Source organism: Pagrus pagrus (genome assembly GCF_965226575.1).
Source record: "Pagrus pagrus genome assembly, chromosome: 22".
NCBI lineage: Eukaryota > Metazoa > Chordata > Actinopteri > Spariformes > Sparidae > Pagrus > Pagrus pagrus.
The window spans coordinates 10141756-10167719 of record NC_140204.1 but is presented as its reverse complement, the minus strand read 5'-3'; the positions used below and the strand labels follow the sequence as shown (position 1 = coordinate 10167719).

Below are 25964 nucleotides of genomic sequence, written 5' to 3'. Positions count from 1 at the left end.
CCATTTCTGTCTGCTTCTATGTGTCTCGTATAGACTAAATGGATGAAAAAACTCACCTTTTATACCGTGTTCTTGGTAGTTACTCCTCGGAGGAAAACGTAAATCAATCGAGTTGTCCTTGAGACAGCTGCACCTATAATAATACCACTTGGAAAGCTGTCTGTTTTGACTTTAAAGGTGCATTATGTAGATTTGCGGAAGAAATTCTGATCAGGAGAGAGAGATCTTAATCGTCTGATTATTTATACCTTAACAAACTAAATAAACAAACTCTCTTTGTTTTCATGACTGAATAAACTGAATAAACAAACTCACCTTAAAGGACAACACAGTTTCAAACTGTTTTACTTTGTTTATATGTGGCGGACCCTGCCACATTTCTAGCTTCAAACAGTGTTCTGGGACTTTATTTTCCTCTGAGAACAGCACGTTTATTCACTTATGGGAAAGAGAAATATTTCAGATTTTAATTTTTACCCTTTAATATTGTATAGATTTGAATTTCTTCTTTTAAATACAATGTGCCCCTTTAATTATGCAAATACAGCCACCAACTGCTTAGCTTAGCTTAGCATAAACCCTGAAACTGGAAAATAGCTAGACTTGGTCGGTCTACAGGTAACAACATCTGCCTTCGAGCCCCTCTAAAGCTCAGTAAGTAGCATTTTTATGACTTGTTTGTTTAAAATCTGTAATTTTTTGGCTAGGTGAAGTGACTTCCTGTGGCTGATAATAGTTGTCTTAACTCATTAACTTCAGAGGTGCTGGACGGTGGCTATTTTTACTCTTGTAGCTAGCGAGCTAGCTGTTTCTCCCCCTGTCAGTCTGTATGCTAAACTAAGCCAACATCTGCTGGCTGTAGCCACATATTTAGCCTACCTCGCTACCCTGAACGTGGTGCTGGTTTTGTCACTTTCAGAAGCAAGAAAGAGAATAAATGTCACACTTTTTCTGTATTTCCCCCCAAAACTAGAACTACTCCTTCAACTATGAGTGGAAAAGACAGAAATGCAACTATCTGCTCAGAAATGGAAAGAAATAAGTGATGTGATGCTTGTGAGTACGGACTGTATTAATTTGGTTTTCTATGTGTTTGTATAACTTAAGGATGTGTGTGTGTGTGTGTGCGTGTGTGTTTGTGTGTGTGTGTGTGTGTGGCCCTTTAAAAACCAACAGACCAAAAGAGACCATATGAGAAAATGAGGGATGAGAGGGGAGAGAGAAAAAACACCCACTCAAACTGAAAGTGTGTGCATGTATGTGTGTGTGTGTGTGTGCGTGTGTGTGTGTGTGTGTGTGTGTGTGTGTGTGTGTGTGCATGTGCGTGTCAGAGGTCGAAGCCACACACTAGGGTGTTTTTCTTTTGTTTCCAGCATCACTATGACACAGCTTGACACACACACACACACACACACACACACGCACACACACACAAAGTGGCGTGATGACAAGGTGGATGAAAGGCCGAGAGAACGGCGGCGAAACTACTTCTCTCTCTCTCTCTCTCTCTCTCTCTCTCTCTCTTTCTCTTGTTCGTCGCCTCTCTCTCCTCCCCCTTTCTCACACACATGTGTACCTACCAGCAGACCACACACACATGCATTTCACTGCCACTGACACCTCTCTCCTCGTTATGACAACTTAACGGGTAAGAATTCATTTTCATTCTTGTTACATTTTGGGTTTAGGCCCGCTATGAGGCAGGAGCGTCTTTTTTTTTTACCAGAATGACTTTAGAGATAGTTAAGCTATGCCAAACGTTTTAGCATTATTAGCATACGCTCACACGACTGCAACACACCTGTCCTGCTTGAGGCTTCTCTATCTGGCATCATTTAACGGTGACTTTTTTCGAAGGCAGCCATTTTTTATTTTACTGAGTAGCAAGTCGAATGTGCAGATGAAGGTGAGCTGTTTTACAGATTTCATAAAATGTTATACATTAATGGCACTTTGGCAGATGAAGTGAGGATGTAAATGAATTTCAGCATGCGTCTAGTTTTGTTTAATTTTTTTTACAATACTTGGGCCGAAATCTATGAATCACTCTCATGAAAGTACCTGAAACTGTGCTCCCATGTACATCTAATAAGTCCGATTAAAGGGGCACTATGTAGTTTTGTAATGAGGTAACAATACAAACTCAGAAATGTTTATTTTTCCCATAACTGAATAAACAAGCTGTTCTCGGAGGAAAATAAGATCCGCAGAACTCTGTTTGAAGCTAGAAAGGTGGCAGGGTCCGCCACATATAAACAAAGTAAAACAGTTTGAAGCCGTGTTGTCCTTTAAGGTCAGTTTGTTTATTCAGTTCATGAAAACAAAGAGTTTGTTTATTTAGTTTGTTTAGGCGTAAAAATTTCTTCCCCAAAACTACATAGTGCTCCTTTAATAAGATGTACACATGCATACTGCACGACTAAAATCAGTTTTCTTCTGTAGTTACAAGCTGCATTATACTGAGCTCTGAGCCTCAACATCACTTGTAGCATTTCAGTGTTGTCACCCGCAACATGCTGGTGTTTACACCAAACATGCTGTTACACAGAGAGGCTTAAAACCGCATGCTTGACTTTGTTCATTGTGAACACTTTGTAAAGATTTCATGATATGATAAAAGCACGGCCTCAATGTACCCCTGACCCAGTTACAGTTCAACATATTAAGACTGGAGTTTTGCTCAAACCTGTCAGAAAAAGGCCCACACCTGATTTGACGTCTGGGATGTAGCCATAGAGGCCAGTCAGTTTTTGTTGAGGCTCCTTTCCAGACATGTTGAGGAACTTCTTGGTCATTCTGCAGGTTGTATAATCTTCAGCGTATCCATACTGAAGACAAAGAGTTTGTATTGCTGTTGCTATTTTTGACCCCCTTTGATTTTGTGACCTCCTTTGACATCTGCAGACAAAACGAGGGCAACAGCCGCTTTTGTGTTTTTGTTTTTTTTTGTTTTACGGCATGAAGTCAAGCTTCAGCGTCTGTGTCGACGGAGGCCTGAATTACAAACATCTGTGCTCAACGTTTCGCCGCTCAACATGAAAACGAAAGCTCGAGGACCCTGAGCTGAGTCGAGTTCCTTTCTCGTCGCGGCAGTGTTCATCTTTAAATGTCTTTAGTTGCATTGTTCATGGGCTTCCACGCTCAGAAGAAGGGGTGAAACGAGGAAACGGAAGAAGATTGCAGTGGGTTGCATTTCAGTTTTATCCAGAGAACAAATGACAGTCAGGGAGGATTCAGTGAAATATTTACGCACATATATAAGAGTTATAGCATTCAACACACCCCTGCAGACTAAAACATGAGCTAAATAAATGCATAAAAATACACCCCGTTGAAGAACTGCCTCAAGCAGTGCAGGCAGCTATAATAGATTCAAGACTTCATCTTGATGCTGCGATCTTTCTCCATTCTTCTCTGCAGACGTGCTCAAGCTTTCGGCTTGGCCACTGCGACACGTCTTTCATTATTTTTCATCATTTTCCGCGCAGCTTCGACTTCGTGTTTCACAAGGCCTTCCGGGGCTTGCTGTCGAGAAGTTTCGCCGCTGCGCGATACTTCAGGGTGGGAATGGCGTGTTTCTGCTGGGTTTGACATTTTAGCCAAATTTGAGCCCCATTAAATCATATAACTGCTTTCCACTCAGTTTACCTTTTGACACGCACTACCTCAGGTGTCATGTGACGTTTTTTTTTCGACAGTGGTTTTTCGCTTTGCCATGAAGCTTCTGCTGCCGAAGCATCCGGAAAACAGTTGTTGTATGCTCAGTGTCTCCCTTCTCAGACATGGAAACCTGTAGCTCCCTCTCAGTTGTTGTGGGCCCCTTTGTGCCTTCCCTGTCTGCTAGGCCTCTCATGCATACTTTCAAATAGTCTAATTTCTTTCCCGTGATCGGTTCCTCTCAGTTAGGTCACTGCTGGTTAGAACTACAACGTTCCTTCATCTTAACGGGGCAGTTTTTGCATGGAAGTGTGTCACTACAAACAGACGATCGTCCCATTCAAGTGAGAATGCAACTTCTAATCATGAGGCTGCATCAGTGAAAAGCGGGTAGAAGTTTGTTGGATCTACTATTTTTTTGCTTTTTATCTCATAAAATATCTTGATTTTTAGATCCGTTTGTAAAGATTTCACTTTAATCGAAGCCGAGAGTGACCGTGCTTGCAATTATTTATTTTCTTTCTATAGAAAATAATTATTGCAAGCTCGGTCGCTCTGGGCTTCCATAGAATATTTAATATTTTTGACTTCAAATCGTTTTATCGGTACGAGAGTCACATTTTCAAAATTTCCAACATAGAACGCATTTTTATACGATAACCATAGGCCAAGAACGACCATGCTTTTATTTTGTTTTTCTCATGCCATTATCTCGAGATCAAAAGTTAATTATTTCGCAATCTCGAGAAAACGTGTGTTATCTCAAGATAACGAGATAATCCGTCTTTTCCTCTTATTACTTATGATATTTATCAGACATCAGCATGGCGTCTACGGAGTACCTGATATTGATCATTACATGAGACCGTACTTCAATCCTACTTATCCACATACCACCAACAATTTCTTTTCCAGTTTCCCTACTATGCTCACGAGAAAGACCACTGTGTAAAACTACAACGAGAAAGCCTCAGAACAGATCACCAGGGAAAACTTTCTTCGAAGAAATGGTATAAAATCATAAAAAGTCATGTTGTTTGCTCTGAAACATGATAAATTATTGTGTTGGATCTGGAAATCGTTCTTTGGTTGTTGTTTTTTTTAGATAGCATGATAAATAACCCCCGTTATCACAAGAAAACGAACCTTGTTATCTTGATAAAAAAAACAATTGCAAGCGCGGCCGTTCTCGGCTTCCATACACAAACTGTTCGATTCTTTAGATCGGTGTTAAAAATCCAGTGTAATGAGAAAAATAAGACGAGATGAAGATTAAATACTCAACTCTATATTTTTTTCTATTTGACTTTGTCACATGTGTAATATTACTGCATTGTGGTGTCATCATGCAGACGTCAAAGTCGCTGAGTGATTAGGGACACTGTAGTGCAGAACACTGCAGTAACACAGAGGAAAGCCATCATCCATAACAATGAAATATTTAAATACATCTACAGTATCTTATCAGCAACAGGGGTTAGACTGTGGGTAGATGTGAACATAAACTGCTTTGCCTCCTCACCATTGATTATGAATTAATATGAATGAGTGATCACTGCTCACGCACCAGTTTCCAGAAGCAGCTGGAGTGATAATCGTGTGTTTTTTTGGACGCTGTCAACATGAAAATTAAGACACTCAAACATCCTGGACCGTAAGATGTGATTCGGCTTTATGTTTGAAAATCTGCCCTCGTCGATCACACTTGGTGTTTTTTATCAGGAGAATAAAATCGACTGTCATCCATTTTATACTCAATAATGGAGCGATGCAATCCATGTTAAATATTTTACCTGCAGTCTGGCCTCATTCATTCACCAGAATTATGGTTATTTTAAGCACTCAACACCCAGTTCAACATTTATATTGCGTTATTGCCGATATCTATTATTAATTTGAATGTTGCAAGGGCCCAAAGAAAAGAAAAAAGAATGAAGAAAACAAACATTTCACTTTCTGTTGACCTTTGTGACCTGTTGCTTGGATGTTTTCGTATATTCACAATTCAGTCATATGCAGTTATAAATAAGAGTCACAATTGTTAGTATTTTCCACACCCTTGTATGGAGAAAACACAGTAGTCTAAAGTATCAGTATCATATTGCTCACGCGGTGTCAGGTGCTTTGCGGCTTTGATCAGGCTTCATCACGGCGATGTGAAGGACTTTAACCCCCGGAGATGATCATAAAGTTGCCATTCATTTACAAAGTGATGCTGCAGAAAAATTTGAAGCCGGCGGTTTGAAAACTTTCTTCGATCCTGAAAATGTTGCTTTTTGGGTGACTCACAGGAGGATACAGCTCACAGGGTTACACAGCTTCTGGTCGATCAGTGCCCCTTGTTATGTTTTAGTTTACAGCTCGATCACTTTTGTTCATACCGGGCTTCCATAGATTGCATACCCACCTTTTGGCACATTTTACCGTGTTTTGATGAATAAAGATCAATTTTGTGAAGCTGACATCGTGCCTGGATATCCACTGTGGAACGTACACTGTAAATGACTGCACTGCCTAGTCGTTATTGCATTTTATGTACTTTTTATGTACTTTTTTTTTTTTTTTTTACAAATGCCTCTGTTGTCTCCGACTGAAATGGTTTATTTCACATGAAAGCAGCCTGTAGCCATCTTCAGAAGTGTGTGGCATTGCAGTGACGTGCGCACGGCAGGGTCTCTGAACACAGTCTGGCCTGTGATCTTGAATTAGATGCAAATGCTCTCTCGTCAAGATGTCATGCGATTTTCAGGCCGGCGTTTAACCTTTTGTAGGAGGAATTCCAACCACATTATTTTTTAGTCAAAGTATATTTAACTCCCTATTTAACTTTCCTGCAACTCTTGCAGCGTGTCTGGGGTCCTTATGTTTGCATCTGTACACAGCTGAGCACTGATTCTTCATTACAGGCGACAAACAAAAAGATCAGACATAGAAAACTAGTTTTGCTGCGTCAATGCTTTGGACAAATGTAGATTCTAGGTGAATGTACTTCTTTCTGTCTACTATTCACCTTTTATTTAACAGAAAGCTGTCTTACAGTGTTGAGACATTATGCCGTTGACACGCTGTCCATGTTTTATATGGGGTGCTCTGTCTTTTGAGTAAATCTCTTGAATTTATTGAGTCATAGTTGCCTTTTTTTCTAAAAGCGTTCATATCAAGATTGAATTAAAGGAAAGAATGATTTTTTTAAAAAATGCAAGTCTTTTTCACGAGCAGCTTGGTAGCAGTTTCACTTCTCTGTGTCAGTATGTTATATACTCCGCAATGCTTTTAAGGTGATGTAACACGTACGGGCCGTTGCACATGCACCCGCAGCGTGGACGATCATCACATATTAATGAGGTCATCAAGGGGGAATGAACGTGGCATAACGGCTCAAGTGCCAGTTTCGTGTTTAACGACACCCGGATTCGTGTTATCTGGCAGTTTAGTTTCTCCCTCATCCATTCAGTTGCTCCGTTCCCGCCAGTCATCACTTCTTTTCTCAGTGACGGAGAGACGACTCGGAGAAAAAAAAAAAAAAAGTTGAGAGAAAAAAGTCCAGAAGCGCGTCTCTCTTTCCCCCTCCTCTGCTCCCGCAGCTTTTTACGGTGAATTTGAGAGAAAACAAGAGAAGCGTCTCCCCCGTACACACTCCTCCGCACTCCCCTTCCATCCTCTCACATCGTTTCATTCACATTCTCTTTATTCCCCCGTTGTCTCAAGGTTACGTGTGCGCACGCGAACACGAAAGCAAGGAGACACAGACAAATTAGCAGACCAAAAGTCAAGAGTGCACTTTAATTTCAGTCTCGGCGTTTTGAAGGGCTGCAGTCGAGGCCTTACTGAGCTGCAGAACAAAGCTCTGCAAGAGAAAACCATGCTCTGTCTTTTTAATGATATTGTTCCAGTTTTTGTAATTAGCGACTCTCTCGATTAGGCATCATTTTATCTCAACATACATTGTTATGAGAAGGATTAAGGACCCTCATGTTGGGAGCGCACGAACGGCGAATTTCAGGGCACATTTGTCATGAATACTTTAGTAAATTCAGCAGAGTCTCACTCACCGCTCTCAGGTGCAACTGCACGTCGCTTAGGATAGAAAATATAACCTCATCCTCAAGGTTCTTACCCACAGCAATGTAAATGTGACTCATACATCGACACTGATTCAATGTTTTATATCGGCGTCAGAAAATGTTTAACAGCAGCCGAGACTCTTTGCCTTGAGTCTCAAGATTTGATTTTAAATCTTACCCATCTAATATAAATATAATGTGATGTGGAGATATTATCTTAAAAACCGGCCTCAAACACAATATAGCACTTCAATAAAATATTGCCAAGGTGATCACGTATGCTAATATTGAGGTTATCCTGTCAGACAAGTTGTGTAGTTACCACATTATTATCAATTATGCATGTTAATCCTGAGGTTTCCAGCTATGAGAAGTCGTCACACTGTACAAGTGACCTCAGCATTATCATGATCACCTACACACGCACACTTGAAAAAACACACACACACACACACACACACACTCCTTCTCTCACTCTGTTTTTGTCCACTCTCTGAAGTGAAGTGAATCACTTATTTGTCCAAGGATTGTATTTCACACACGTTGAATTGATCGGTGAGCACGTTTAAGACTGAAATGATTGTCACTTACAAACTGCAAACACATTTTCGAGGGTCTCGCTCATGTATGTGTCGCAAGAACGGTGTTTGTTCTGATGAGTGAGGCGCGTTGAGATGACTTGAAGCACAGACAGCAATCTGCCGGGAACTCGAACCAGTTCAGTTTACATTAATGTTAAACAGTTTTATCAGAAAGATGTTTACATCCCTGTTTCACAGGCGATGCAGCTGTTCACAACAGATTCTGTCATTTTCATATATAGAAAATACTTGATTTATTTTCCAGATGTAGAAAGTAGTGCCGTACATTAATTCGAGTGGTGTGCGCACAAACAGGAGGCTGTACACACACATCAGCATTTACTTTGTACATTTTTATAGTTATACACATTATACATACATCATGATGACGCCAAGCATGACATTGACATATATACTGTTATTCCACATTATACATTTACGCCACATTGTGTACGTTTAGCTGCTTTCTACTTGCTTTTTACAATAATAATTTCATCTAGACTGACGAGACTGTGCATCAAGGACACAAAGATGTTTATAAGATAACGTGAATTGCTTTAGTTTTTAACAACTAATAACAATACAGCCAATGTGTTAATAAATCATGAATATATAATTCTCTGGAATGAGTTTTGCACTTTTTTTACAGCTCAAATTTGAGAAATGTTTGTGTTTTGGTCTTCTACACTGTAAATTAAAAAAGAAAGTTGACTTTATTATAAAAAAAAGATTCAGGAACCGATCACCTCAGCATTACCAAGTAAAGTAGACCATTAAATTTAAGTTGCACGACCTAAAAAGTTTTGACATCATAAAATTATTAGTCTACTTGGTAATTTTGATATAATTGGTTTCCTCTCTTTGTCAGATTTTACAGTGTACTTTTATAGCAATGCAGTATTTTAACGCTTTATAACTATTTCACAGCAGATAGCGAACCAGCGAATATATCAGGATGCCGAAGGCTGACAGAGAAATAACCATCACCCCTTCATTTAGCACAATTAGTTTTATTTAAACTGCTCGATCGTTTCCTGCCTTGTCCGTGCGTGCACGTGTGTGTGTCAGACGTTACTGCAGCCGCTCACAGACTTCAGGACCTGTCAGTGGTCGTGTTTGAGGTTACGTGTGTGTGTGTGAGTAGGCGTTTTAAGGTTAAATGCATGACATAACAAAGGCAGTAAACGGCATATTGGCCTGTTTAAGGTGCCTGCTCTGTGTGTGTCTGTGTGTGTGTGTGGTGGGTAAGCGGCTGGCTGAGTAGGTGGGGCTGCAGGGTGTTTTAGAGGGTTCCCTGAACCTCATCGTTTGTCGCTGTCGTTCCTTCCTGTTTCGTTCTCTCTCACTTCCTGTCAGCTGACTCAGCCGGAGAATCTTGATCTGGTAAACATCTACGCCACCGCCTCTGCACACACACACACACACACACACACACACAGACACACACCAACGTGTATAGATTGACACTCACACATTTTAACACATAGACACACCTTTATAACACGTTACGCGGTAAAAAAAAACTTCACTGGGGTCAACCAAGATTGCACTTTAATACGGCTTATACAATAAATGTAACTAAAAGTGTGTAAAACTAGAAAGAAAAGGAACTACAGAAAGAGAACTACAAAAAAAAAGTGCCAAAAAGGGGGCGGGACATTAGAAAAGACCATACATACACACAAAAAAAAACAAAACCAGACAGGACATGAAGGCAGAGAGATGAAAAGCCAGAAGAAGAAAGGCAGGGCAAAGGAGTGACAGAGAGAACAAAGTTGTGCGCATGAGACGTGAAGAGAGAGATAAGGACGGGCGAAGAGACGGAAAGTGAGACAGAGAGATGGAGGAGGGGGGCAGAGAGATAAAGATAGCTGAAAGGAGGGAGATCCGTCAGCGTTTGTTTCCTCAGGATGTGGTTACCACGACGACGAATAAGCTTGAGAGGCAACATCACTACCCGCTGGTCCTCTGTGACACCTGCAAGTGTGTGTGTGAGTGTGAGTGTGTGTGTGTACGTGTGTTTCAGTAACTGAGTGAGTAAATGTGTGAAAAAGAGATTGTACTGTATGTGATGGTTGCGTGCGTGCGTCCATTTTGCTTAAGATATGCGTGACAGACTGTGTGTGCGTACGTGTGTGTGTGTGTGTGGAGTCAAGACATACACAAAAGAGAGAGAGAGAGAGATAGAGAGAGATAGGAAGGACTGTGTGAAAGGTTGAAAATCTGAAGGGAGGAAATAATTAGACAAACACTCGAGACAGTGCAGAACAAAAGAGCAAACCAGAAAGGTGTCAGAGAGGACGATGAAGACAATCAGAAGAACAACTAGGACCCGAAAACATGAACAACAGACGACGAACATGTGTGAAAAGGAAATTAAGCGCCAAGGACTGGTAAAACTAAAACCTCAAAACGCATACAGTGTATTTGTCTCTTCATCTCATCTTCCTTCGTTCTTTCTCTTTCTGACTCACCCAGCGTCCTATTTAGAGCAGAATGTGGTTTCAAGACAGAAAGAAAGACAAACCAACGAAGACTTTGAATGCAATGTGAACGTCTGACAAGCTGCCCTCGCTCTTCAAACGCTGTTTTCATGAAGTAGATTACATTCTCGAGGTTAAAGCAGAAAAGCGTTTTCCAACACTTGCAGTGGGGTAGCAAATGTGTTGCCTCTTTAGCTCCTTCTTCTTCTTCTTCTGTGGTGTCAGCTCGGCACAAGTGCTCAATGCGTTTTTCCTAAGACGACTTTGCAGACGTTTCCAATCACAGTTTGTAATCTAAACTAAACCGAATGGCTTCAGTCAACGCAGACGTTAGCGTGATTACTCAGCTGGAGTACACATGCTAAAAACTTCTAATCGGACTTTGATTCAGAGTTTTAACGAAGGCGGCAAAAATAAAGTAAAAGGTTCAGATTGAAAACTTTTAGATCAGGGTGTCTGACTCCATTTCATCTTGGGCCACATCGGCAGTGTGGTTGCCCATCAAAGGGCTGGTTGTTACATCATCGCCTATGCATTTCATTATTATTGGTTTTAGTAATGACTCGCTCTGAAAGCATAAGTCTAGTTACAAAGAAGACGTACTAGCTTGTCTCTGTGGAGCGCAACCATGTATTCTCATCTCACCAGGCATTACATTTCCTGTGTCTGCTTTTCTTTTCTTGGACATTTTGCTGAGTTGCGACTAGTTGGCTAGAGAGCCACTGCTGGAAATGGATATATTATATAAAGAGCAACAGGGATGACGTACTTTTTAGCTGACCCGGAAGTTGGCATTGTCCTGGTTCCTGTCACAAGAAGCCTATGGGATTTTTCAACCGGATTTTGCAGAAAATAAGTCCTGTGGCAAACATAAGTTTATGATACTTAGATGTTTTGTTCAACAAGATAATCTTCACAAATGAACACCACTTTTCTGATTTTTCAATAGTAATTGGCTGCCAATAAACTACGTCACGGTCGCATGACTTCTGCATCACCACCACTAAGCTTCTTACCACACTATACTACACACAGAGTTACAATAGTTTCCATCTAAATCTGCCTGTAAAGACGCGCTAGTGCGTAGATGAGTCTCCGTGTTCGGAATGATGAACTATAATGTCCCTGACAACTGGTCTCATTTAGCCACTTGTTAGCAACCACCTTTTTGAAGTTATGTAAACACTTTACAATTCACCTGTGGGGTATTTACTGAGGTATTTTATGTCAGAGAGCAAAAATCTCTTAAGCTTGTGTTAAACGCTGACGCTGGCGTTAAACCGAAAACCCATCCAAAATAATTTTGATTCCAAGACACGAGTACGGATGCGCTAAAAATGCTAACTAATTAGCTGTACTTAGGACTCATCAATGCAGCGCTCTATAAAGACGCTATCTTGGGTAAACTGACATCTAGCAGCTTGATGCCATTAGTGTGCAGATAACAAAACTAGAATGCATTCTGGGAAATGTAGTTTATAGAGAACAAACTATTCTTTGCAAGCTGAAACTACAGTTTCTAGATCTTTCTGTAGAGGACACATAGCTCACCTGTCCATATCTTCAGGATCCTCTGGTAAATGTGAAACAGATTAAATCGTTGGCAGTAGATATTTAGCTAAAATGTCTAATTAGGTCACAGAATTTGCTGCAACACATGAGTAGTAAGCCTACGAGTTCAAGTGCTACAGCTTATGTTATGACATGATTTGAATTTCATTGTCTTCATTCATACTCACCCTCTCTTTCTGTCTGTCTCCTGTAGGCACTATAGCCACACCCAGCGAGCCATCATGGACGACCGTTCATCCACACAATCCTACCCCAATCTCCACCACCACCACCATCGCCACCGCCCACCCTTTCACATCACCTTGCCCGGCCTTCAGAGCCCGGATCTGGGATACCCTACTCCGCAGCCTCCCCTGGACCCTCTGGAGCAGTATGGAAACAGAGTGGAAGAATCCACAACGTCCTACCCGACTTCAACCACCTCTTCTGGGGGGAGGAGGACAAGCACTGGTGGTGACAGAGGCTTGCTGAACACGAGTGTGAGCGGTTTTGATGGAAATGCTAACTTGGGTGGCCATCTTGACGGAGAAAGTGGGATAGGCAGCCATTTTGCCGACACTTGGTATGGCAGTAGCAAAAAAGAGGACATCTGGGAGGACGGGGAGAGCTGTGAAAGCGCCGCAGATGATTATTACAACAAAGGGGATTGCTACCGTAACGCAAATGATGTTTTTTACGCCATGAATTGTGGCAGCGAGGAAGGAGTCAGGCATAAACTCAGAGCAAACTATAACCACGTAAACTATGAAGCTAAAAGCGAAACAGTTTACAACAGGGAGGCTAACACCAGCCTCTTTACCAAACAAACTACTTCCTACAACAGAAATGTGGTGGGAAGCTTTAGCGACAGCAGTGTAGAGTACTGTAGGACTGATTCAAGGGTGAGTGATAATTATTTAGGAAGAGAAGAGGATTATGGGTCCAGCTGTGGCTCAGGTGAGGATCAGCTTCAACCAGCAGATGTCGAGGGACCCTGGCTCAGTGTTTCCCCCTCGAGTCAGACCGGAGAGAGCAGGTGGACTCACTTGGCTTCACCTATCGGCATCGGCAGCGGGACCTACACTCAGAAACTGGACTCCTTCTCCGAGGCGTTCCTCTCCCACCGAAAGAGAAGATTCCCCGTGTTTCCCGGTGTGGATGCCTCTGGACAGATGTGGGAATTCGGAGAAACCCCCGGTCTGGTGAAGAAGTCAAGGCACAGCTGTGCTTTTGATTCAGACTCCCACCTGCCTCCGTCCTCCTCTTCTTCGCCCACTCACCCCTCTCTCGCGTCTTTCCCCTCTCCTCCCACATCATCTCACTTCGCGTCTTCTGTTCTCAGTCCTCCTCCCACACCCTTACCTCCTCCTTCCCACTCACCCTCCAAAATGGACTCTCCCATCGCAATCGGCGGCACCGGGCACTCAGTGTCCCAGGGGGGAGAATCGCTCGGTGCGGTCCAGTTTTTCGCATCCCGCCTCCAGTCTCTCCCATCCATCCACTCCTCTGGGATGATATGGAAGTTGCCAATTCTGACGCAGAGATTTTCACAGTCGTCAGGCGACCACAGCAACATCGAGGGCAACTACGGCAACATCGCAGGTGAGGTATTGGGTGTGCATTTTAGTGAATGAAGAGAGATTTTCTTTTCTTTTTTATTCAGTCGTAAAAACGAAGAGTTTGTTTGGGCATTAAAATAAAAAAATCAGTCAATGAAGATCTTTCTCTTCAGATTGAAATTCCACCCCCAAAACCGCATAGTGCACCTTTAAACGTGAAGTGTGTCAAGTTAACTTTATTTCCCCCCCTCTAGCAAAAGCAACCGCAGGTTAATACCCACATGTAAATTTACGAGACATGTGGGTTTTCGAAGGTGAGCTTGTGAAATTTCCCGGTTCCCGCATGCAAATTACCTTTTCAGCTTTCACACTTTCACGTACGAAACCATCGGTACACCATTTAAAAAATGTTCACAAGAGACAACCAGCACACGGTCCGTCCTTAACTGCAGCATGTGTGCTCTGCGTCCGTATGTGGGTTTTTCGCAAGAACTGATTGTTGCTTCCAAATAAACAGATTATGTCAGTGTCTGATGTTACGCTTTCCTGTCTGCAAAGATAACACGATAACAGATTTGTCTGACTAGTTTCATGACTTACTTCCATGTTGACATGATCAAGCGGTTTTACAATCATTTTACGAGGAATTGCCTACGTCATGACAACACCGTGATTTTCATCTGTTTCCCCCCCCTTTCTCATTTTTGCAGCCTCGCAAAACATCCTTCAGTCTCCAGAAACGTCCTTCCTCACTTCCCTCCATCCGTCCAGTACCGCCTGTCCCTCCAGTACTCCGGTCCTGCATCCCTCCTTCCACCTTCCCTCTCATCAACCCCACCATTATGAGGAATCAGAAAAGATAGCCCCTTACATGGTGAGCCAGAAAGTCAAGAATGGATCAGCCAATCAGAACCAGCAACAGCTACAGGTACAGTACAGCACTGTGATATGCGTGTGTATTTCCTCTTGCAGAGTGTGAGACAAGAAAAGCGATAGCAGTTATGTGTTCATGCCTCCAGTTTCTAAATAACTGGGTTGCCAGGTTGTTAGCATACATTTGATGAGAACCTCCTGTCGATGCGTATTCTCCACTTGCTGGATTAAAAAGATTTTATCCATGCAAAATGTTGTCCAATAAATGTTTGCTTGCTAACATGCTAACACAGATGGTGTTCACGGTTAAAAGGGCACTGAGTTGTTTTGGAGAAGAGATACAAACTCAATATTTATATTTTATTATTTATTATTTTAATATTAATGAGGTAATAATACAAACATATAATATATTTATTTTTTCCATGACCGAATAAACAAGCTGTTCTCAGAGGAAAATAAGGTCCCAGAACACTGTTTGAAGCTAGAAGGGAGAAACTGCTAGAAACAGTTTGTTTATTCAGTTTATTCATTCATGAAAAGTTTGTTTATTTAGTTTTTTTAGGCTTAAAAAATTTGATCTTTTTCTTCTGATTAAAATTTCTTCCCCAAAACTACAGAATGCACCTTTGATGTATACATGCCAAACAGCAAAATGTTAACATTGTCGCAGTGAGCCTTCTAGCATGTTAGCATGCTGATGTTAGCACATCTGGGCCTGAGTGCAGCAGCTAGCATGGTCCAATTCATGTGACCTTGCAGGAGGTTAACGTGACGCCAAAACGTGGCTAAGTGCCCTCACTTTGCTATAAACAGGTCTACATTAAGACTTTCTGCGCTGCCACTGCTCAGTGTGATATTTACCGTATATTTTTAGCTTTCTCTTCATTACCATTCTGTTGACTGTTAGATAGATGCCTAAAACACGGCACTCAGAGTGACTTCCTCATACGTGTCATTTGATACCGTGAGAAAATTAGAAATGCTTGAGAGGACGTTGAACGATGGATTTCAAGAACTTGTAATTTGTTGAGAAAAATCAGCCGACCGGATGGCAAATTCCTTTATCTTCGTTAGTTTATAAGAAGCTCATGTTGCAAAACTGGAAAAATAAGGAAGCACCTTCACTTAAAAACTGGAAAACATCACTGAAATATTAGTTGGGCACTGACAGGAGGATGTTGGAGGAGGGCAGCTGTTACGTCTTTATCTTATAATGTTTTGACTTGACCTGTTCTGCCGTGTGTGTGTGTGTGTATGTGTTATACATTTATGTTTGTGTGGTTGGGGATGCAACATTACCTACGAAGTGTGTGTTACTTTGTGGTACTTGTGGGTGAGTGAATCATGGCATCAGGTTTTTTTCAAAAGAGTTATATGAATTACATGTGTTACAGGCTGTAGTACATGTAATGCAGTACAAGATTTATGAGTTTACTTAGGGTGAATTGCATAAACAAACATGTTGTGCTTCTGAAGCAAACTGGGGTTGCCAGGTTTGCACATTGTCGTCACATCTCCATCAACAAACCAGGAGACGGGTTAGTGAGGAGGCACCGCTCGCTACGGCTGGAGAAGCTGTGAGGACAGAGTGGGCGGAAACATAAATGGCTGTTTGTCAAGAAATTACGTTCGTTCCAACTGCATTACTGCTTCTAAAACCGCAGTCTGGTTTTTTTTATTTTTAGATATGAATAGAATAGATGCAGTGTGTAAATGAGACAGGTTTACGGTTTGTGGAAGGAAGGCGTGTTATTCACCTTCAACAGAGCTGCTTGTCCTGCTAAATAGGTCGTGGACATATCTCTGTATTTGATACAACAAATTTGAACAGAAATCAAAACTAAATTTAGCTAAAAAACATTTTTGAGGACGTTTTGGGAGCAGATGCCTCAAACCTGCAAAAACAGGTCAGGGGTTTAGCACATACTACATTTTTCTTCCTGGCTGTTGTTTTAATCTAAACGGGACAATCCTGACAGTGTTAATCAAAAATGTCCTTGTGTTCTTACAGCAACAAGTGTCCCAGATCTACACTGGAACTCCATTTCCCAGTATCCTTCACTCCAGCAGGGGTCAGAAGAGGGGCCGCTACACTCCTCGACCCCTACTTAATCCTGCACGCAGGGGGAGTGGGCTGTACTCCTCCCTCTCGTCTCTCCAACACAGAGAAGAGGAAGCAATATGTGGGGGAGAAGAAGATCAGGGCGCTGTGTCCCCGTAAGTTAAAGGCTGAGAGGAAATTTGCTTGAGGGCCCGAGCAACATACACTGTGTGTATTTTGATGCAGACTCAGATTCTCATGCAGGTTAAACAAACTGTATTTCAAAAATAAATGTTTAAAATTACGACGCCCTTCCCCTCCTTCTTTGCTTCTCTCCAGGTGTGTCAACGTGGGCCGTGACTTCCAGGCAGAGATTCCTCCACGCTTCGCAGGAGGAGAGGGGTCAAGGGTGTTGTCGCCAGAGGACGAATCCCCTCGGGAACAGTTGCTCTGGAAACCGTGGGACAAGCTGGAGGAGAGTACCGACTCAGAGGACCAAGGTAAATGTCGATAGCAATAGTTAGATAGACCCTGACAACATATCAAGAGTTTTGTGCATTGTCTATTATGCTAACTGCTGATGTTTTTGTGTGTGTACGTGTGTGTGCACAGTTGGGAAGCTGTTGTCCATGTGTATTTCCAGCTGTTTGCCAGGAGGGGGCAGTAACACAGAGCTGGCTCTGCACTGTCTGCACTACTGTCAGGGGAACACAATGGTAATACTGACTGTCTGACACTGATCTTTATGTATTCTTCATTCATTTGTTTACTGTGCACTCATTCCATCATTTTCACCATTCCCCCATCCATCATCACTTACTTCCATGCATCATTATTCACATATTCTTTCTTTCTTTCTTTCTTTCTTTCTTTCTTTCTTTCTTTCCTTCCTTCCTTCCAGTCAGTTCACCTCAGAACCATTGCATGCCTCATCTCTCTCTTCTCTACCTTCTCCATCCCTCTCTCCTGTGCAGGCCACACTGGAGATGCTGCTGTTCTCACAGCCCTCGCCCACCGGAGACTACCACTACTCTGGTAAACCTTTGACCTTTGACCTCACTCTTAACTCTTGCCCTCCCTGTGACTAGTAAAGGATCGTTCCCAAACTACCGCCTGACTCTTTGAATTGTTTTTGAGGTGAATTCAAATCAAACAGCGACAGGAACAGGGAGTGAAAATCAACTGAAATGTGTTGCAGTCAACAGTTGTGTGAGTCAGCAAAGGAGCAACCCTTCCCACTGTACCCACAATAGTAGCCTTTGTCGTAGCCTTAACCTCCTGCAACTTTTGTCACATGCCACCCTCTCTCTCTCTCACTCCTACTCTCCCTCTTTGTCTCTTTAAATCCACCGAGACCGATGCAGAGAGAAGACGTTTTTCTGCAGAGTGTCCGCTAAAGCAGACAGTCACAATGGCGTCAGTCTCGTTATCTCCTGAGCTGCAGGATTGCACACATTTCACAACAGGGATTGGCCTACTCGACATTGCAGACCTGTTGGTATTTGTTTTCATTGTTTCTCATGCCCTCTTTTCCCCCTCACCCTCCTCTCTGTCTCTGTAGGTAGTGAATCATGGGCAGACAGTGAAAAGAGTCTCTTCAATGCAGCTCTGGAAACTCACGGAAAAGAGTTTTCACACATACAGAAAATGGTATGGCTATGACTAATGCATTGTTATTTATGCTGCATTTTCTCTTATGTACCTTGTGTGAGTATATAAACTCTGACTACTTCTGCAGCTATCTATATATTCTGCAGGATTTATTTATCAGAACGTTGCAACAAGATGGAGATCTCTTCCCTTCAGCTCATGAACTCCCTTTACAGTCACTTTAAGGTGGTAGTTACTGTGCGTCTGGCATCTGTAGCCTATAATTTGAGTGACTGCGCTGACATTAAACTGCAGATCTCACTGGTTACCTTAATGCAATCTTACACAACTAGGGGATTACCATAAGTGCAACAACAGCCCTTCTAAAGCACACTGTTCACAGGGGAAATGACTGCTTGTCGCAACTTGTTGAACTGAAAATATCGGTTTAAAGCGTTCAGGCTCGGGTACATATGTTAGCTTAATGTCTGGAATCAAACGAAATGGAAGAAGTTGTTCTGTTAGGTTGATTGTTTAGTGCTAAGTATTAATAAAGTGCTCGTGTTTGTGTGTGAACCTTCCAGGTGAGGACAAAGACCGTGGGCCAGTGCGTTGAGTTTTTCTACCTGAGCAAGAAGCTCCAGGACAAGCAGAAGAAACAGAAGGAGGAGGAGAACAGAGATGGAGAGATGCAGCAGCAGAAAAATGTAAGAGACACGCGAAAGAAGCAGTCTGGGATGTAATGTTATAGTAGACCTTTAATGCTTTTTTGTTTTTTTCCCCTTTTCATTGGTGTTTTTTTCTTGTGCGTGTAAAATTAATTGCATAATTTATGCAGAGTGGCTAATTTGGCACGTAAGAATTGATCGAGCACAGCTGCTCTGTTGTTGTAAGCGTTGCTGGCTCAGACATATGTGAGGTAACCAATCAGAGGAGACGGGGGGGGACCTTAAAGAGACAGGAGCTAAAACCAAGCATTTCAGACAGAGGGGGATTACAGTGCTGCAGCACGTGTTGTTTTTTGAGCATTAAAGTGTTTAAACCTATTCTAGTAGTAACCCAAAATAAACTGAGTTTGCATTTCTTTTCCAAAACTACATAGTGCACCTTTAAGTTTGGTTTTTGTGGTTTTATTCTCATCCTCTTTCTATCCCTCTCTTTTTTCCTGTCATTGTTTTCCTGTGGTGGTTTTTCTATTCCCGTGATACTCTGCGGGCTCCACTGCATCATGCATTCCAGTCCCTGGCAGATACGACTCGTAGAGTAGAAACACATAGAAACAAACATAATAGTACAGTGTGCATGGTGTAGTAAAGGATATGGAGTATGTGTGTAATCTTGTGTAACGAGTTAAATGCATTAAAAGGTTATCCCGTGTGGAATGCAGCTCAACAAGTCAATCACAGCATGGTAGCTTACAACTGGCCCTGTTTCCATAGGTAACGCCCACCTGTCAACCAGTGAGCAGACAGTTTGGACTGGAGGAGGCGGTTCCTGTGCCCCCATTGGCTAGTTTCTTCCCCTGCAAGCTGTGTGGCAAGTGAGTAGGACCAGTCGTACTAGAGGAAGCTCCAGGACAAACCCTCAGTGTTTGGTCTCAATGGGAGCCAACAGATGGTTTCAATTTACAAGTCTTCTTTACAATCCTGTCTTTTTCTCCTCTCTTCCCTGCCCTCGCTCCAGAATGTTCTACAAAATCAAATCCCGAAACGCTCACATGAAGATCCACCGGCAGCCTCAGGAGGACTGGAGCGACAGGCGGCTGCAGCAGCAGTTCCTCACTCAGCGTCTGGCTCTCAGTCGTCCCACCAACCTCATGCCAAACCCAGGCAGCGCTCTGCTGCAGCCCCAGGCTCCAGCTCGGACCTTTTCCTCCCCTGGCCTCCCTGTAACGCAAAGCAATGCAGACAATGTCCTCAACTCTGTAACCAATAGCAACGGCATCCCTCCCAGCAATGCAAGTGTCCTAGATCCCAGCACCGTGGTAACATATAGCAACATCGCTGTGTCAAACTCTCATGTAATCACTAATAATAATGGCGGAGACTCAAATCCAAGAGAGCCCACCACTGTCTTACCTTTCCACCAATCATGGGGCTCATTCGGACACGACTCGGCTACCTTCTACTGCAACACGGAAGGGAAAGACGATGTAGGAGCTGGGACGGTGGGAGGAAAAGAGCCGGTCAACTGGCAGTAGTGTTTAACCCTCTCAGAAGCATTACTACTACTGAGGCCTGAGACTCATCACACTGTTTTTTTTTACGTCGAACTGAATTTTAATTCAAACTTCAGTGCTTTTTTCAAACATATTTTAAGAAAACCTGATATTTTTTTGCGTGTTTTTGTTGTAAAATGTGTAATTAAATGTTTTGCATATTCAAATGTTTATAAATTTGACATTTGAATAAAATTTGAAACCTTAAATTTGTCTTCCGGTGTTTTTGACTCCAGTAAAACCACAACTTGTCGCATAAGAAATGTTGATTTGCGAGCTTTCGGCCGTGCCCTTTGTGTGTCATCATGTGGTGAACTTTAACTTCCCCCAATCCAGAAATAGGTCGTATTGCACCTAAAAGCAGAAGAGAAGAGGAAAAGAGAAGAAGAAGAAACACTTTGACCCCTGACCTTGGCCTATTCCTCCATTTATTGTCCAGAAACTCAAACAAATTACAAACTAAACTAACCAGGGGATGCGGTGCAGGTGCAGAGTGAGGATATTCAGGCTGGGGAGGAGCACAGGAACACAGGAGGGAAACGACACTGGGAACACAGGTGAGCAGGAAGTCGTAAGAAAAAAAGACACAAGGATGTAACTACAAAATAAAACAGGAAATCAACAAATCAACAATCCCAAACTATGACAATAGCTGCTTCCACCGGTTTTACATATTTTATGCTAAGCTAAGCTGGCTGTCCAGACTGTAGCTTCATATTTAACAGACAGACATACTAGTGGCATCGACCTTCTCATCTAACGTTCACAGAATAAGTATATTTTCCAAAATATTGAGCCATTCCTTTAACTCTCAGACAGGAAATGCCAATTTGTCCTCCCTATTCAACCCCTGCTCTTAAAATCTAAAACTCATACCGGTCCTCACAAAGATAGACACATATGAGCCCACACACACACACATCCACAAAGACAGAGACACTCTCAGCTTGCTGAAAGGTTTTGATATAACAGGATAATGGGCTAATATTGACCTTGGTGGACCATCTCCTCTCTTGGAGCTGTCTGAGTACTTGCTCAGGATTGACCTGTTGATGGTTAACTACTGTACATCGAGTGTGTGTGTGTGTGTGTGTCCTGAAAAGGCATTGTGAATGTGTGTGTGGGCAGCGTGCACAGTGTCTGTGTGAGAGATCAGGTCTGCAAAATTCAGATTGAGCTAAAATGAAGCAAATAAACACTTGCAAGGATGTAAAAACCAGAGACAGAGATGTCAAAAGTCCATACGTTTGTCATTATTTAGCTAATACAAACTTCCAGCATCTTCAAGTTGATTTTTATAATGTCTCTTCCCTCTCTTTACGTTAACTTTCCTTTCTACAGATCAGGTCCATTATATACTTACCTCTCAGGTGCATTTCTCAAGGCGGTGAGTATTCTTTGGTCTCATATCTTCACGAGTGTTACTGCGACTGTGACACTGATAACAGTGTTTATATGGGAGTGTGTATGGTATATATAATGGGACGTATGTCCTTTACATATCCTTGTTAAATAAAACCTTTAAGAAACTAAAGTTCTCAAGTTTACGACTACAGGAATATGTGTGTTTGACTTTTATTTTAAAGGCGCACTAAGTAGTTTGGGGGAAACCAGAAGGGAAAGATCTTCATTGGCTGATTATTTTTCCTAAACAAATGAAATAAACAAACTCTCTTTGTTTTCATGACTGAATAAACAAACTGAACTTAAAGGACAACACAATTTCATACTGTTTTACTTTGTTTATATTTGGCGGACCCTGCCACCTTTCTAGCTTCAAACAATGTTCTGGACCTTATTTTCCTACCTCATCAATATTGTAAATAATACAATTCTGAGTTTGAATTTCTTCTCCAAAACTACATAGTGAACCTTTAATGCATGTACCGAGCATGTATTTATGGACATTATGTGTTTACCTCTGTGTAGTTCCTCCCCTTTGAACACTCCTGACAAAAGTCCACCACGTCTAGCACGGTTTGTCCGCCTGTTTTTTCAGATTCTTTCCAACACTCCACCTCCCACTTCTGCAAAATATAGAGTGTGAGCCGATTCAAGATAATAAATTTGCTCGAGCACCTGTCAGATTTGCTCTCTTTTCTTGCTCACGGAGCCATAACCCTCTATATAAATATTTTAAGATGGTCAGAGGTTTTAGTTTTTGTACTCTAATTGGAAAGTTTAAATTTTACAATGAGCAAAGAGAAATCAGAGGGGTAGTGACAACCCCGAGGCAGGCCTGAGTGTTGGTTGAGAGCACAAGCACGTAGATAAAGGGGGAGAGGGAGACCAGACCAATGGGGTGAGGGAATGGGGGGAACGGGGAGAGAATAAACAGAGAAGTTACTGAGCGCTGGCCATTCACCTATTCATGGAGAGCAGCTCTTTGCCAGTTGACTGAGTGCTACAACCCATCCCCACTCTCTCTCGTTTGCTGTTTTTCTTTTTTTTCCCTCAGCCAGTGTGGTAACAGGAAACAAAAGCAGCTTTTTTAGTCCTGTTGTCACAAGGATATAATGCTTAAAGGTGCAGTATGTGAGAATTTGAGCTTGAAACATTCAAAAATTAACTACAACTATCAACAGAATGTGAAGTAATCACAGTTTTCTACGTTATGTTGGAGACTGTATTGTGTATTGTGTTGAAGAGATATCTACTGAAGTTAGCATGCTAACCTGCTAGCCACAGGCCTGAAAACCTTTTTACCTCAGCGGTCCAAAGCTCTAGTGCTAGGGCTGCAAACACCAACGCTCCCCTGGTAGTCTGGCTAGCTGCACGGCTAACTGAGCTAACTTGCTAACAGTAGCTACAGTCATGGATGTACACTGAGCAAAAATATAAACACTTTTGTTTTTTCTCCCATTTTTCATGAGATGAACTCAAAGATCTAAAACATTTTCTATATACACAGAAGACCATTTCTCTCAAATATTGTTCACATATCTGTTTAAATCTGTGTTAGTGAGCACTTCTCCTTTGCCGAGGTAATCCATCCCACCTCACAGGTGTGGCATATCAAGATCCTGATTAGACAGCATGATTATAGCACAGGTGTGCCTTAGGCTGGCCACAATAAAAGGCCACTCTGAAATGTGCAGTTTTATCACGCTGCACAATGCCACAGATGTCAACGTTGTGGATCGAGTGGCCCATGGTGGCGGTGGGGTTATGGTATGGGCAATGGACAACGAACACAGGTGCATTTTATTGATGGCATTTTGAATGCACAGAGATACGGTGACGAGATCCTGAGGCCCATTGTCGTGCCATTCATCCACGACCATCACCTCATGTTGCAGCGTGATAATGCACGGCCCCATGTTGCAAGGATCTGTACACATTTCCTGGAAGCTGGAAACATCCCAGTTCTTGCATGGCCAGCATACTCACCGGACATGTCGCCCATTGAGCATGTTTGGGATGCTCTGGATCGGCTGTACGACAGCGTATTCCAGTTCCTGCCAATATCCAGCAACTTCGCACAGATTTGTGAACAATATTTGAGAGGAATGGTCTTTTGTGTATATAGAAAATGTTTTAGATCTTTGAGTTCAGCTCATGAAAAATGGGAGCAAAAACAAAAGTGTTGTATTTATATTTTTGTTCAGTGTATACAAAGAATAAAGTTAGCAGCAGTTAGCAGGTACAGGAAAGGGCTGCTTATTTAACATATTTCTCCTCAGCTACCTGTCGAATTCATACTCTAAAGCAAATAGCATATAACCAGATTAACTGCTGCAAACTGTAGCTGTCATTAGCTAGTTAGCTCAACTGGCCACGCAGCTAGCAGTTCTATTAGCTGACTCTGCCTGAGTACCATCACCTCTTGAGGTAAAAAGTGGTAAGACTGGACGCCAACACTGTTGTTTCTTCACTTTCCATTAATCATTATTGTTATCTTTTGAACATATTGCACCTTCACGGTGTTATCACTTGTGAGATACTGCTCATGAGGGCCGACTGCTGTCATTGACACAGTTGGAGGTTGCGCTCTGTTATGTAATAGTTGGCAAGGATACATTATTATGGAAAAACTGCAACTTTGAAGTTTATTCACTATCCCCTCTGCTGCTGACACTTGAAATCATGTGGTGGGCGAAAGCTTTCCAAGGCTTAGACTTGTATTATAGGTTGGTAAAATCTGCAGTAGCCTTTGTAGAGGCTTTCTCTGCTGGCGTATTTACATTCCAGATAGGGCGCTGATTAACATTTTATCACTGTGTCTCACTTTAGGTTAGCGGCTCGTTCTAATCAAACATGCGAGGTCCTTTTCATCCAGAATCAGGCAGCAAACTGAATCAGCATGCAGGAAATCGGTGTCACTTGTGTACACTGTGCTACTGACCCAAAGGTCACTTGGCTGATAAACACTGACCCCCATCAAACACAGTCTGTGACATTTGTGCACCCTTTTACGCACACAAAACGACAACAGAGTCAATATTGAGACACTGTTATACAGGGAAGGAGCAACATAAAAAAATGTTTAGCTCGGTCCAACGTGGCCCAGCTACGTGAGCAGCGGTGATGCAGCACTTTGGCACACTTGTGGTTGGCCCACTCGGCGTGTCTTCTAAAGGACGTGTGTGAGAAACTATGAAAGTATGATATTAATCAGAAACTTTGAGAGACTTCCTGAGGAAAGGCAGAGCGGTATGATTAAAGTGAGAGAGAGAGTGTGAGGTAACCATTTTAACTAATCAGGAATCCCACATGATTATTGTGCCTCTGTATATTGTTGCTTATTGACTAACTACATGTATCGCCTTTGAACGTCCCATAAATGTCTGCCGCTGCCGTAAAGCCGTTGATTCTGAATGCGTCCCCCTTAGGAATGTCATTGACACAGACTCCGTTATCTGGAAGCGATAAGAGGAACACACAAGAGTTGAGAAACAATCGCGTATGACTGGACCTGTGCGTGATTATGTCCGTGTGTGTTACTGAACTTCTGTCCTTGCATCACTGCATGCAAACAAAAAAAAATCTAACAAATAAAAAGTGACTTTCAATGAGATATCATAATAATAATGTGCTTTTTATGCTGTATTTCCCCTTTCAGGTCCAGTTGGATCAAGTGTAAGCCATTTACAGAGTGTGTATTGTGTGCTTCTAGAGATAAAAGCATAATAGTCTATTGTGCTCTTTACAAAGCAGGACAACTAAGAACCTTTTAAAGAGCTTGAAATCAAATCCTGTCCTTTTCAGCTGTTTCCTGAGTTTTTTTTCTTTCTTTCAGAACACACCACTACACTCCCAGTACTCACTTTTCCTCTCTACTACTCCCTTTCTATTTATCATGTCTTCTTGACGAGAAGTTCACTCGAGATTTTAATCTGGCATA

At 42.2% G+C, this 25964-nt stretch overlaps 1 protein-coding gene across 2 annotated transcripts; it reads left to right on the top strand.

Annotated features, from left to right (window-relative positions):
• The first annotated feature begins 1580 nt into the window (after window positions 1-1580).
• On the top strand, window positions 1581-20722 carry LOC311252095 (uncharacterized protein). Of its 2 annotated transcripts, none has more exons than XM_084344933.1 (11): window positions 1581-1648; window positions 12551-13938; window positions 14606-14823; window positions 16783-16988; window positions 17152-17312; window positions 17425-17528; window positions 17787-17847; window positions 18374-18462; window positions 18987-19109; window positions 19842-19942; window positions 20086-20722. In XM_084344933.1, exons 2-11 carry the CDS (start codon window positions 12579-12581, stop codon window positions 20600-20602), a joined length of 2940 nt encoding a protein of 979 aa, XP_084201059.1. In that variant the 5' UTR covers window positions 1581-1648; window positions 12551-12578; the 3' UTR covers window positions 20603-20722. The 2 variants fall into 2 exon arrangements, with proteins under 2 accessions (XP_084201059.1, XP_084201058.1); XM_084344932.1 differs by lacking the exon at window positions 1581-1648 and adding an exon at window positions 10018-10695.
• Window positions 20723-25964: the final 5242 nt, after the last annotated feature.